The sequence below is a fragment of the Gopherus evgoodei genome, chromosome 2, assembly GCF_007399415.2.
Source record: "Gopherus evgoodei ecotype Sinaloan lineage chromosome 2, rGopEvg1_v1.p, whole genome shotgun sequence".
NCBI lineage: Eukaryota > Metazoa > Chordata > Testudines > Testudinidae > Gopherus > Gopherus evgoodei.
Window position 1 is genome coordinate 117,792,876 of NC_044323.1, and position 14,928 is coordinate 117,807,803.

The window sequence follows — 14,928 nt, forward strand, 5'->3', positions numbered from 1 at the left end:
ATCGACTCGGGATTTGACCCTCCACGTAAACGTCAAGGATCTCAGGGCGGTATGACTGGCGTGCATGGCCTTCTGCTCACACCTGGAGGACCAGGTGGTCAGGGTCCTCACGGACAACACGGCCGCAATATTCTACATCAACAGGCAAGGCAGGCTAGATCCTATTCCCTCTGCTGCGAAGCCCTCAGGCTGTGGGACTTTTATATAGCCCACGACATCTGCCTACAGGCCTTCCATCTGCTGGGTGACTGGAACGGGTGGGCAGATGTGCTGAGAGGAGAAGTCCCTGCTCAAGCAAAGTGGTCTTTCCACCCACAGGTGGTGCACAGACTTTTCCAAGTGTGGAGAACTCCCCAGCTGGACCTGTTTGTGACTTGGCAGAACCGTCGCTGTCCCTGGTTCTGCTTCGGGGGGAGGCTGGGACAGGGCACTATCTCCGATGCCTATCCTGGTCAGGCCAGTTTCTCTATGCCTTTCCCCCAGTTCCTGCTGATCAGCAAGGTTCTGAAAAAGATAAAGATGGACAAGGCCCGGTCCTTCTGCTTGCCTTGGCGTGGTCCAGACAGCATTGGTATGGGACCCTCATGGGCCTGGCGGTCGCTCCACTGTGGCCATTGTTGTCCTACCCAGACCTGCTCTCCCAGGACCAGGGCTGCCACCTCCACCCCAACCTAGCGGCACTCCACCTCATGGCGTGGCTGCTCAGTGGTTAGGTAGAGAGGAAAGGACGTGCTCAGAAGGGGTTTAGTGCGTCTTCCTAAAAAGCAGGCGACCCTTCATGTGCCGAGCCTAGTTGGCAAAGTGATCTGGGTTTTCCAGATGGGTGGATGAGCGGGGCGTTTCCCCAGTGGTTGCCCTGATCCAGCTTATCCTGGACTACCTCCTTCACGTTAGAGCCCAGGGCCTGGCGCCTTCATCAGTCAAGATGCACCTAGTGGCCATATTGGCCTTCCATCCACCAGTGCAGGGCCACACAGTATTCTCCCGTGCTATCAGGGGCCAATTCCTTAAGGGTTTGGATTATCTCTTCCCGTATGTTAGGCCCCCAGTCCTGCAGTGGGACCTAAACTTGGTGTTGGCCCATCTCACGGGGCCCCCGTTTGAGCCACTAGTCATGTGCTCCTGGTCACACCTCTCATGGAAGGTGGCCTTCCTGGCTGCGATCACTCTGAGTCCCCGTACATGGTATTTCATAAGGATAAGGTCCAGCTCCACCCACACCCCTCTTTCCTCCCGAAGGTGGTCTCCGCCTACCACATGGGTCAGGACATTTTTCTGCTGGTCCTCTGCCCCAAGCCCCATGCGTCCAGTGAGGAGCACCACCTCCACACGCTGGATGTGAGACGGGCTCTGGCTTTCTACCTGGAACAGACCAAGCCATTCAGAAAGTACTCACAACTGTTCATTGCCTCGGCTGAGCGCATGAAAGGTCGGCCAACCTCCACTCAGCAGCTCTCCAACTGGATCACCTCGTGCATCTGTACCTGTTATGACCTGGTGAGAATCACTCCACCACCAATTGTGAAGGTGCACTCGACTTGGGCACAGGCCTCGTTGGCTGTCTTTTTGGCCCACGTCCCCATTCAGGACATTGTGGGGCTGCCATGTGGACTTCAGTTCACACATTCAACTCGCACTATGTGATCGTCCTCCAGATCAGGGATGACGCTGGGTTTGGCAGGGCTGTCCTCCATCCTGGGAACGTGTGAACTCCTACCCACCTCCAATAGATATAGCTTGGAGTCACCTACTGTGGTATACACATGAGCAGTCCCTCGAAGAAGAAAAGACAGTTACCTGTTCCGTAACTGGCATTCTTCGAGATGTGTTGCTTATATCTATTCCACATCCTACCCTCCTTCCCCTCTGTCGGAGTTGTCTGGCAAGGAGCTTGCGGGGGGGGAGTGCGCAGCACCCCTTATACTGGCCATGGAGGTGCCACTCCAAGGGTCGCTGGGGCAGTCCCCTACAGGAACTGCTAGAGGAAAAACTTACAGCACCGGTGCACGTGGCGAGGATGCACACTTACTGTGGAATAGACATGAGCAACACATCTCGAAGAACATCAGTTATGGAAAAGGTAACTGTCTTTTCTGTCTTGAGTATCCAATTACAATTTTAAGTATTTATCCACAGTGGAACAATCATTTGGGGGTGGAGGGTGGGGAAAGAGAGAGAGAATGAGAACAAATCAATATGAACAACTCACTCTGTAGGTCAGTGGTTAGGGTGCCTACCTGGGAGTAGGAGACCCAGTGTCTGGTCCCCCTTCTCCAATCATTCCTTCATTATTTATACACAGTGGAACAGCTTTAATAATAGAGAGTGAAGGAGCCTCGTTTCAGAATATGCCGTATCTCAGTGTTTAGAGCCTTCTCTTGAGAGGTAGGATTTCAACAGGGATCTCCCGTCTCCCTCTCTGGTGGTGGGTAGGGGAATTAAACCTGGACTTTCCACATCCCAGGTGAATACTCCAAACACTGGGCTAAAAGTTAAAAGGCAGGTGGCATCACCACCACCTCCTCCAACTCCACCTCCTCTGGTGGCCAGATTTTGTATGGGACCCAGTCTGGTACACTGTTCTGAGAACACCTACTAGATTGGACACTGCGATTTAGGCTGACAAACATCTGTGTTCCCCCAGTTTATGAATTGCTCTGTGGTTTAGGTGGGAGATAGGCCTCCAGATGCCTAGAGGGAGACAATGATGTGCATGCTCAGAGGTGGGAACTTTTATATTGAAAACTTAGGCACCAAGTGAATTTAGGTACCTACAGAGTTTGGTGGGAATTTGTGAATTGCAGTGGAGCCTAAAATTGGGATGTAGGTGCCCAAGTGTCAGGTTTTGGCACCTCAGTATCTTTGTGAATCTGAGCCTGATGGGTGGTATCCCCACTGCTTCATTTAAATGAGTAATTCTGAAAGACTTTGTTTGGTTAAAGGAGATATACAAACAGGTAATCCTTTTTCGAGGCCCTCTGCTGCATTATTCCTTTGCCTCAGCGTGAACCCTCAAGGAACACAGGTGCAGTAGAGTTTTCCTTAACCCTGCAATCATGTTAGGGAAAACGTTTCCATGAACAGGCACCAGATTCTCCTTGCACACTTAAAAATACATATAGCTTTCCAGGTGGCATACACTGTAAGTTACTAGTATTTCCACGAGGTGCAACATGAACAGTGTATATGTACAGACAATACTTTGTGACTTCCACATCTCCTAATATGGGTTCAAGTATAGCTCATATGAGTGTAAGCTGCATTGGGGAGAAGAGGCAGGGAGGTACGTAGGTCTTCACTCAATCAGCAGTGAGTAGTTGATAGTAGCATTATGCCTTTGTAAGGCTTAATATTTCTGGAGATGTCTGGAAAGTGATGTCTCTTGCTATATCTGATCAACAGATGTAGCCAGCACTCTTCCTAGCAAAGCCATCCCTTCGCCAGGCCACTTGTTCTGTGCCAATTCCAGCTTTCCCCCTCTTTTGCTCTCCTCTCTTTCTTCCTCACATTATGCTTCTCCGATGCATCCCCACATGCGGTGGCATAATTTATCCCTAATTGTGTCTGTTCTACCACCTACAAAGTTTTTGATTCTTGGGATCAAAAATGTTTGTAGGACGAGTGCTGATGCTAGCTGACCCAGATGTTTCCCAGAAATAGCAATGCAGCTGCAGTTATGGATTCAGAGTCATGTAGCGGTTAGACCAGGATGCCTGATGTTTTATTCCTAATCTACCAATGACTCGTCATGTCGACGTGACTATTGGCAAGGCATTTAACTGATTGGTACCTGTTTCCCAGTCAGTAAAATGGATATAGCTTCTCTTCACACTTGAAGTTCCTTGGATGAAAATATTCTATGTAAATGCAAAATATTGTTATCTTAGATGCACCATTTTGTCTGATAGTGCTCAGTTAGCCAACTGAAATAATTTAAAAAAACAAAAACAAAACAAACCTACACTTTCAGCTCCCTTCCAGATATCAGTCTGAATATTTTGTGTGAAAGGAAGTGAGGGAGGGTAGTACTCACAACAGAAGAAAGCTTGCCCAAAGAAAGCAAGATGGCACAGTACAACTGCTTAGAATTCAAATATGCTTTGATGAACATTCTCTCCCCCTCCTCTCCAAGGGAGCATCAAGCAGTGGTCCATGGCACTCTAGGGCCAAAATCAATAAAATGATAGATTCTGTGATTTCGGTGATCTTGTGGTAAACCTGCAACGTTTAATTATAATACATTAATGTCCTTAACAAGAAATAACTGTGCACAGTCATATGGTTATTCAGATCTTGTAGAGTTCAAGTAAATCTTTAATCCGTTAGACTGGGGATGGGCAAACTTTTTGGTCTGAGGGCCATATTGGGGAATAGAAATTGTATGGCGGGCCAGGAATGCTCACAAAATTGGGTGGGGGTGAGGGCTCTGGGTGGGGGTGTGGGCTCTGGGATGGGGCTGGGGATGAGGTATTTGGGGTGTAGGAGGGTGCTCTGGGCTGGGACTGAGGGCAGGAGGGGGATCAGGGCTGGGGCAGGGGTACGGGCAGGGGTGCAGGTTCTGGCTGGGGATGCAGGCTCTGAATGGGGCTGGGGATGAGAGGTTTGGGGTGCAGGAGGGTGCTCTAGGCTGGGATCGAGGGGTTTGGAGAGCAGGAGGATCGGGGCTGGGTCAGGGGGTTGGGGCATGGGGAGAGGCTCAGGGGATGCAGGCTCCGAGCGGTGCTTACCTCCCCTGGAAGCAGTGTCATATCCCTTCTCTGGCTCCTATGCAGAGGCACAGCAAGGCAGCTCTGCACACTGCCTCATCCACAGGCACTGCCCATGCAGCTCCCATTGGAGCGCGTAGGAGCCAGAGTGGGGCTATGCCATGGCTTCTGGCAGACGTGTGGTGTGGCCCCCGACCCAGCGCCCCGGCTGGAACGTGGGAGCGGGGCCGAGCTGCATGGTGCGGCTTAAAATGGATCCAGCCTGCGGGCCATAGTTTGCCCACCCCTGCGTTAGACCCATATCAGGCTCGGATACGTAGTGTTATAGAACTCTTGACCTTCCAAATAGTCTGACACATTCTCACAGACTTGTGCCCTCTGTAGACGCTGACACCTATGCCAGGTATCTGTAAAATGCTATCCGGCAGTATCTGGTACAGCCATGAGATGATTCTTTCTCTGTCCAAATCTTGTGCAGGGTAGAGATGTGTTGGCTTGGAAAGCAGAGCTGGGTCTAAGCTGCAGTGGGGTCAGGTTTGAGGCTGAAAGGGTTGTAATTATGTAAATATTATACTACACTGATTTTTGGCTCTTTTATCTGTGTAGGATCGTCATAATGAGTCTATGTAAACTAAAGCAGCTCTCCACTACCTGTGAGTTCATGTGTAAATGTAGAGTACAGTGACTGCTTTACAAAATATGCTAAATATATTAGGTATCATAGCAATCAAGTTTGTTACATCCACTAGGGTTGGGTTCTGAAACATGTTCATAGTGTTGACCACATCTTCATGGAGAGTCTTGTGGGCAACTCCCATTGTGATGAGAGTGGAGGTTTAGCTGTGGTTGAACTGAAGTTTGCTCTTACAGGTCTGGTTAGCTTTTGTGACATTTAGATCAGTCTGGTTGATGAACATCAGAGACACTGAGATCATTTTTCCCTTTGGTAATCAGTACATTTCTCTCCTGTTACCAATATGGCAGCAAGAACTGGAACGCTGCAGCCCCTGTGGGCACAATGGGACAGGTGATTAAATATACAGAGGAGGAACCATGCTTTGCCTGTCTGTGTTAAGGGTTACATTTGTGCAGCTATATTGATAGCTGTAATTGGGGCACATTCATAGTGAAGACAAGACCTTAAATATGACATCTGTAATCAGGGCTGTAATTGGGTACTTAGGTACCAAATGTCAGTGGCTACTCCCCAGTGTACAGCCAGTTTATTAGAATGGGTGAGAGGATACAGAATTAGTGACTGCACTGAGCTGCTGGGTGTCTGGTGGATTGTGTGGGTTGTACTGGTTCCAGGGAAAGAACTTATAAGTACCAGTTGTCACAGATGTAGGAAATGAAATACTGTGGGAATAGACCTGTGCACAGATAAAACAGGAAAGAACAGAACAGTGGGGAAAGAACATTTTTCTCACTGTAGGTGAGTTCTTACCACTTGTGCAAAATATGCCTATTATCTCCTTGGTGCAACAGATTTTTGTTTAGAATATTTTCATTTTAACTAGAATAAAATTAAAGCATTTGGTTTTCTGAGAACAAGACCTTTTTGGAATTTTTTTTTTCTCTACTTATACAAAATTTTGAAATGTAATTTTTTTGATTATTTAAAAATGAAAATAACTGTAGTTAATTTGCATCACCCTCTAGAAAGAGGTGTGTAGGAGTAGCAGCATGCCATAAAGTTACAAATAATCTTTTAAAACTATTGCAGCAACTGAGAGCCAATATCCGAGAGATGGAGAAACTGTGTTTGCGGGTCCGACTGGAAGATAAACAAATTCTCCAAAGAATGATAAATCCAGTAAAAGAGGAAGCGTCATTTGCCATAAAAGAATTTCTACAACTCCATTCAGAATCTGCAGAAGAACTTAAAAGCCAGTTTAATGAACAGGAGGACACCTCTTTAAAGTCTCCTCTAACCAGATCTGCGACGGTAGGAGGAGGTAGTAGAATTCGTTTTTCTATGTACTGCATTGTGGTATTTTTATATTTGTTTTATGATAGTATATTTCCAGGGTTTTCTGACCAGCTATTGTGGAAATAAATAGACGAGACTTCAGTTTGGTAAAACATTATTCTTATATGACAAGAGGTGAATTTTAAAATAACTTTCAGATACCACAGTTTTCTCACCATATGTAGAATACAGATTATTTTACTGCACAATTTATGTAGTTAATAAATGCTTCAATCAGCTATCCAAGGAAGAGGAAAAAATTGGTAGGCTAATAAATGTAGTTATGTAATGAGAGCACTAAATTGTGCAGTAAAAGCAATTTTGGGGTTATTGTAGTTACATTTTCTTTTTCCATTGCTCTGTAATGGTAATCACTTAATACATTTTTACTTAATTCATTATCTATGAAATGATGAAAACAATTATTATATCATCACCGAAAGCCTCAATCAGGAGGAGCAAGTGGAGTATAAAATGTCCATTTACACAGAAATACACCTCTACCCCAATGTAACGCGTTCCTCAGGAGCTAAAAATACCTACCACGTTATAGGTGAAACCCTGTTATATCAGGGTAGCAGCGGCAGGGCTACAGCGGTGATTTGAAGAGCCCAGGGCTCCAGCCACTGCAGGGAGCCTGGGCCCTTTAAATCACTGGCTGAGCCCTGCTGCCGCAACTCCAGGGGAGCAACGGCAGGGCTCCAGCGGTGATATAAAGGGCCTGGGTCTCCCTGCAGCAGCTGGATCCCGGGCCCTTTAAAGCGCCACCCAAGCCCCACTGCCAAAGCCCCTGGGTTACTGCGCTATATGCGAACCCATGTTATATCGGGTCACGTTATATTGGGGTAGAGGTGTATATCTTCATGGGTGACAGTAAATCAGTAAAAGTACCGAACCATTATATGAGGTTTTGAAAACACATTATATTACCTTATTGATCATCCAAGGATGGGCCTGGTTGCTACTGCTCTTCTCTGATCCCTTTGCTTTCATGAAAACTGTAGCTTTCACCTCTCACTCTTCTTTCCTTCCTTCCCCCATGACCACCTTCTTGTCTCTTTTCACCCTCATTCTGTCCCACCTGCCCTTACACTTGAAGCTAAATCTGCAGTTAGCTGCTGCTAACAACTGAATCGCTGTTGAGAAGGACTGACCATTAGAGTTAAACCAACACGTCCTCATACAGAGAAGTTTGAAGCTTAATATTGGTTAAAATACTTCACAAGTTTCACATTTTTTAATTTAAAAAACATATTTTCAGTTAGTGGCTTCACAGAAAATTTTTACTTTCAGGAAATTCTATGTAATCTGGCTGTTGTATTCATAAGGTGCTAATCTTCATAGTATCTAGTTCTGTCTCCTTGTTGTCATAGAAGTTCCTTCTGTAGAGAATTGCATGGAGAATTGTGTGCAATGTCATTAGTAAGAGGGAAAGTCTTTTCACAACTAAGAAAAGAAGACAAAAATATATGCTAAACTCTAAAAATATCTCTTTTTAAAAAAACAGGATTAGTATCTTGATCTGAATCACCTTCATGTTTTTTTAAAAAATGGGTCATTTTGGGTCATTGGTTAAAAAACAAGAAACCGATTAGAAATTTTGGGATGGCAGGCATAGCCATAGGAAAATATTATGGGAATGACATACACTCACAAGTCAGTTCAGGAATGGAGTAGTTCACCTCACATAAAGTGACACATATAGGCACACAGACAACTGAGTATAATTATATAGGATTTTTTTAAAAGTTTGCATGAATATGAAAGCAGCTTTTTGAATTCACGGGGCAGCTGTAATATCATATTGCCTGTTCTTTTGTGGTTCGAGGCTGCAGATCTGAAAGCAGATCTTAGCTGCTGATCTTACTCAATCAAAGAAACTTCCTTACACACCACTTCTTTTTCACATGTTGCTTCCTTCCAATCTGGCAGAGAAATGAAGAGTTTACAAATTCAAATAGCCCATTTAGGAGGCATGTCAAAGAAATGATACAGCCCCTTTCTGTTTCTACCATCCCCCATCTCAAGTCCAATAGGAGCTGAATTTAATTCCATTTTAAGCAAATGTTAACAAAAGGCGAGACTCCACTTTTAAAATTACTAAAATTCTTTTTAACCAGCATATTGAATTTTCCAGAGAACTAGATTTTTATCTTGAGTGTAATGAAGTGTGAAGGTATTTTGTAAAGTATGCAGAGGTGTTTTTTTGTTATTGCAGTTCTGATGAGATGTTGTAGTTGCTGTTGAGGAAGCACTTCCATTCTAAGCCCTATCACAACTGGGTTAGAATTTTCTAGAATACGAACTTTTGAATGTAAGTTTTTCATTCATAGTTTAAGCCCGCAGGTGTTTCATCCTCCCCCTCTCCCTTTTTTCCTTCTGTTTTTGAAGTGGGAAGGGAAATATTGGAAAAAAAACCAACTCTGGCCATTTAAGTTATCAGAAAATTAGAATAACACAACAGTGTCACCAGCTTTGCCTGTTACTTTGGGGTTTGCTGATCATTCCTGGTTTGGGAGGTGTTCCTTGGAGGGAGCTCACAATGCAATTAGGGAGCTTCACTATTTTGGATACCAGTAAAGGATTTATTACTAGAATGGGTCTGATAACTGCTGAGCTGGGTGTGTGCAGGCATGGATTCATTAATATCTGGAGCAGAGATCCCTCATCATGCAGTACTTCCCAGCTTTTCTGGTCCCAGAGTTCCATGCGGTTCTTGCCTTGGAATCTCTGTTCTCCATGTTGTATGCTAATGGAGATGACTCCTTGTCCCATCTTCGAATCAAATGAGGCTAGGGGAGTTTCCTTAATTCTGTCATCCTTATCCCAGGGGTTTAGGTGTGTCTCACACTGCCTTTTCATTGCTTTGTGTCTTTCATTGCTTTGTGTCTTCTGATGCAGATTTGGTTCAGAGGCTGGCGGGGGTTGGTAGGTGGTGGTGGTGGTGTCTGTCATGAGTCAAACAGGCTGAATACTGTGCCGTGGTTCCCCAAGAACAAAGGTAATAACAGAGCCTTCTTATGAGGTGTGAAATACTCTTTAATGTGGAGAAGTCATTAAAGGCTCTTTTTGTCACTTAAACCCAGTGGTGGGACATCCTAATCTGGTGCAGAATAGGTCAGCATGGAGGAGGCGAATGGCCATTTTACTTAAGGGGATTTTCCTCTGCCCACAGTTCTGCTTAGGAAGCTTCTTTATTCTTGAATTACTGATAAACGGTTTTATTTAACAAGTATAAAATATGTAATGCTGGCTAAGGCAATGTATAGATTACAAACTTTGGTCGACCACACTTGATGTCAGTGTAAAGCCACTGCAGTTAGTATATCACACATGCATGTGCGTACTTAGCTGCTTGCATTGATGCTAAGTGCAGTTCACCAGGGGTATGTATCCCAGTGTGCCACCCTCCAGTTCAGTGCCTTTTGGGGAATTTTCACAATGTGGTGTTGGGCGCACATGACTCCTGCCAGGGGGCTGGTAGGAAAAGGTCAAGTTCCCATCATGCAACTTTCACTATCTCATAATGCCATGAGATGGTTATGACTAACCCATAATTTTTGTGCCTTTTTAAAATCCCACAAACTCACACAGCACTTGTCGCTATCCATCATCGCTATCAGGAGCACATGCAGGTCTGCACTGTTGTCATTGATGCTGCAAATGCAGGACAAACAATCCTCCGGCACTTGCAGAGCTGCAGGAAGTACCACAACAAAGGGGCACATGATAATTTCTTTGAGGACAGATTACTAAGGGACATAATGAAAAACAATTCAAAGTTGGTGGCATTTACAGATCAGCTACAGGACAGCTTCTGGGCCTAAGAAATGAGCAACTGACTGGTGGGATTGCATTATGATGAAGGTTTGGGATGATGAGTGGCTGCAGTACTTTCAGTACTGCGAAAGGCCACATTCCTGGATCTGTATGCCATGTTCGAGCATGGACAAGAGAATGAAAGCTGCATTGACAGTTGAGAAGCAAGTGGAGATCGCACTGTGGAAGCTTGCAAAGCTGGATTGCTATCAATCAGTGGGAAATCATTTTAGAGTTGGAAAATCCATAGTGGAGGCTGTTATGCAAGTGTGGGGAGGGCATTAATTGTATCCTGCTATGCAGGGCTCTTACTCTAGATAATATGGAGGATGTTGTGGATGGATTTGCGACTATGGGGTTTCCAAACCATGGTCGGGGGATAGATGGCACACACATTCCTAATTTGGCTCCAGCTCACCTTACCATAGAGTACATCAACAGAAAGGCCTGCTTTTATGTGGTTATGCAAGTGTTGATGGATCACCAGGAATCACTTCACCAGGGAAGCTGTGTCTTACATTGGAATGCAGTCCATTGGAGTGGTGGAAGGTCAATGCACAGTGTTTTCCCAGGCTTGGAAAACTGGCAGAGAGTTACCTGTGCATTCCAGGATTGTCTGTGCCTGCAGAACATGTCTTCCAATGCTGGCCTTACTGTGTACAAGACTGATACCAGAACATGTAAACATGTTAATCTTTCTTAACAAAAATCATCAGTAGAGTTGAAATTCTAATCGAACTTTTTGTGTTTTTGGATGGTTGAGAGGTATTATGTAAAAAATTAAACAAAAAGGTGGGTTTTATACATAAGACTGTCTGTTTTTGTTGTTAGTAAAGGTACTTGACAACAATAATATGTACGGTCGGTTCATTGTGAACTCATTAACAGTTAAACAGTTAACTGATACAATTTTAACAGTTTAAACGGTTACTTTTAAAAACACTATTTACACCCCTAATAGGAGAGGGATAGACCCCCTGTCACTCCAGCTCCTTCTCCACTGCTTGTGGTTTGAGATGGAGCATCACGGTGTCTGTTGGCTAGCTATGCAGCTTGCTACCTCTCTTGCTTAATCTTTTCTTAGTAGTTTTTTTTAAAGCACAGTTCGTGCTTTTTGCCTGATTTGGGTGCCTCTCTCTCTTGCTCTTTTTTTGTCCTCCAGTACAGGGTTATGCCCAGGATCCCAGGCTTCACACCCTGCCAGAGGTCTGTCCCCCACAGCGATGGTACATTCAAGCTGCTTCTGCTGCCTGGGAGTATGTCACGTTCCCTCCAAATATAAGATCTGCCCAGGTTTTAAAAGAGGATCTAAGAAATTGAGGGAAGATGGACTAAACTCCTGCTAATGGAGCACTATCTCAGACCTGTAGGATCCAAATCACCGCCTGTGCCTCAGATCCACAGAGAGCCCTGGTGACTGTCTCTACTGTGACAATAAGCAGAGACCCTGCGGCCCCGCAAAATTGTCTAGATCCTCAAAGAAGGGAAAAAAAACCCTTCTTCAGAGTGGGAGAAGAGAAAGGAAAGTTACCCCTTTCAGTCTGAGTTTCCGGAGACCTCCGATACTAACATCTGCAACAGTAACTCATCCTCCGGTACCGACACAGTCACCAGCCTATCACAAACATTTTGGGTACAGAGGGAATAATGTCAAGCCCTCATAACAGAAGGCCAGACAATCGCCAGGGCATCTCTCCAGGCCTCACTTAATGCAGCCAACATAGCTGCATGTTCCATGGCTACAGCAGTAATCATTCATTGAGATTTTTGGCTGCAGTCTTCTGGTCTGCCCCACAAGGAACAAAACGCTGTCAAGGACCTTCCCTTGAAGGGACCCAAATTGTTTAGTGATCGCACAGATGGGTCTCTTCATTCTCTTAAAAACTCCCAGGTGACACTGCAATCTCTGGGCATCTATGCACCTATGTGGGAAAGAGAAACTACAGTCCAGCGTGGATGGCTCAACAGTTTCACTCAGTCCCTATGAGTAAGGCTGCAAATTTGTCATTGAAGTCAGAGTCTGTGACTTTTCGTGACCTCCATGACGTCTGCAGTAGCCAGTGCACCTGGCTCAGGGGCAGCTCAGGCAGCCCCTGCACCAATCCTACCGCCTGCTGCTGGAGCAGACTCAGGCCACTGTCGCAATACCCCCCAGCAGCAGAATTTGGGCGTGGGGGGGGCAAGAGGTTGGGGCACGGGATGGGTCACAGACCGTGAGGTTTTTGTTTAAAGCCTGTGATCTGCCTGTGACTTTTACTAAAAATACCCCTGACTGAAATGTAGCCTTACCTATGAGCCCATGAGAACAGCTGAGCACCCCAGGAAAAAGCACACTTAAAAAGAAGATCATCTTCTTCAGTGACCTCCCAGCCGGTGACATCCTCGAAATGGCTGTTATGACCCATTTAAGGGTCACGAACTCTCTCCTGCTCCATTTCTTACCCTGCACATTATTCCATCCCCACTGTTATGAGGATCATCGCTCCCATTTCCTACCTTACTGGGAGCTCATCACCTTGGACAGATGGATCCTGGCGGTGACTTTTACTAGTTACTCCATCCAATTCACCTCCTTTCTGCTTCTTCCCCCATCCCCATCATACTTTATCAACCCTCCTAGTTAGGGTCTTTTGAGGCAGAATGTACAATCCTCCTAACAGTCAGGGACTTGAACTTGTTCCCCTGCACTTTGTTGGAAAAGGGTTCCCATTCCTGGTCCCGAAGAAAAACAGGAGGGGGAGGGTTGGAGACCAGTTCTGAACCTCAGGACATTGAACACTTTTGTCCACTCTCAGTGGTTCAGAGAATGGTAACCAAAGCAGTGACAGTTCCCTCCATGGTAGATTGGTTTGTCTCCCTTGACCTCCAGGACACGTTTGTGTCCATGTTGTCATACACTCCTCACAAGGATGTTTTCTAATTTTGTGATGGGCGGAGACCACTACCAGTATTGTGTCCTTACCCTTCGGCCCCTCCACCACCCCAAGGTTCTTTACCAAAGTCCTCTTGACCCCCTGCCTCTACCCTTAGAGCATAAAGCGTGGAATGGCTGCAACTGTCCTTTGGTTCCCTCTTACCATCAGGTGGAAGCAGAGTTCACCCTCTTCTTCTTAGTGGAATTTTCTTCTTGTGACTTCTTCTAGTCAGTTAGCTTTGGTTAATTCCCAATAAATTCTTCCCCCACCCTCCTTTTTATTAATTTATTGCAAAAAAATAATAATTAAAAATGTACTTTCTCATTAGTGCTTAGTACCCTACCGTAATCTAAAATGGTACATTCAGAACCCTCAGGCTTCAAGCCCAGATCATCTTATGACAGACTCATTGCACTTATAGATGGCCATAGATGCTGCTTTTGTCTTAATGATAGTCATATACCAGCCTGCTGCTCAGTATGCTGCTCCTTTTTGACCCTGATAGTTGTACCTTCTTGAGAAATCGGTGAGGGGAGCGTTAGACCCTGAAGCATGGGCATCCACTTCAAGTCCCAGACAGCCAGTGTTCCTGTTAGCTGGTGCAAAACAGCTCAGGTCGGTACTAGCAAAAAATCTGTGCCACTGTCAGTCAAGGATCTGGGACCATGGAAAACCACCTCAGTACCAGCTTCCACTTTGGCACTGAGGATTGTTACCACCTCCTTACCAAGGCAACACAAGATAGAAATGACTTCTAGCACCAGTCTCCCTTGTCCTGCAAATAGAAGTTTAAAAACTCACTCTCCTGGGAACAGAGCACTAAAGCCACTCATGTATTGGGGCAGGTGACGCTGGCACAAGCTTCCAGGTCAGTACTGAAGAAGTATTAGACACCTTTCATACCTATACCTGTCAGTGCTGGTGAAGACTTTGGCACTGATTGTACAGATGTTAATGCACTGGCTGATCTAATGTTGAGGGAGTAGTTATGTCTCTAGCACTGCCTTCTGTAACAGGGATGCTATGGTTGGTACCACTATGCATCTCTATCCTCATACTACTGAAATCACTGCAGATATCAGCACCAACTTTTGGAGAAAGTCTACTTGTCTTTTCCATTACTGGGAAACATCTTTCCACCTTCCAGCAAAGAACCTTCTCTTTTTCATTCATGCAGATCAAGTGAAGGTATCATTACAATCTAGGGACACACACTTCAGAGCCCCTGAATGGCCTAGTCAATCATACCAAAACCAGCCTTATCTCTGCAGTGCGCCTCCTTAGCCCTATTGGATATACTGGGGAACTTATCGACTAAAGCATTCAGGAGCTGATCACCATCTTACCAGTCACAAAAACGTAGAACATTCGCCTTTTTTATCAATTGCCAGACTCTTGACTACAGAGAAGGAGGAGTAAAAACAGCTTGAAGATGAGGAACAAGTAGGTCTTGAGCCTCCTGAACAACACCATTCATGTTTTCCCAGCGACCTGTCATTATCTTCCCCTGATGATG

At 45.4% G+C, this 14,928-nt stretch overlaps 1 protein-coding gene across 5 annotated transcripts in view; it reads left to right on the plus strand.

The window, feature by feature from the left end:
• The window catches only part of STX17 (syntaxin 17), an 89,147-nt gene that overhangs the window by 58,762 nt on the left and 15,457 nt on the right, over nt 1-14,928 (plus strand). For all 5 annotated transcript variants that reach the window (XM_030551579.1, XM_030551581.1, XM_030551580.1 and 2 more), the window contains one exon: nt 6,433-6,664. In XM_030551579.1, the coding sequence (XP_030407439.1) occupies nt 6,433-6,664 (232 nt within the window). The remainder of the gene's footprint in view (nt 1-6,432; nt 6,665-14,928) is intronic.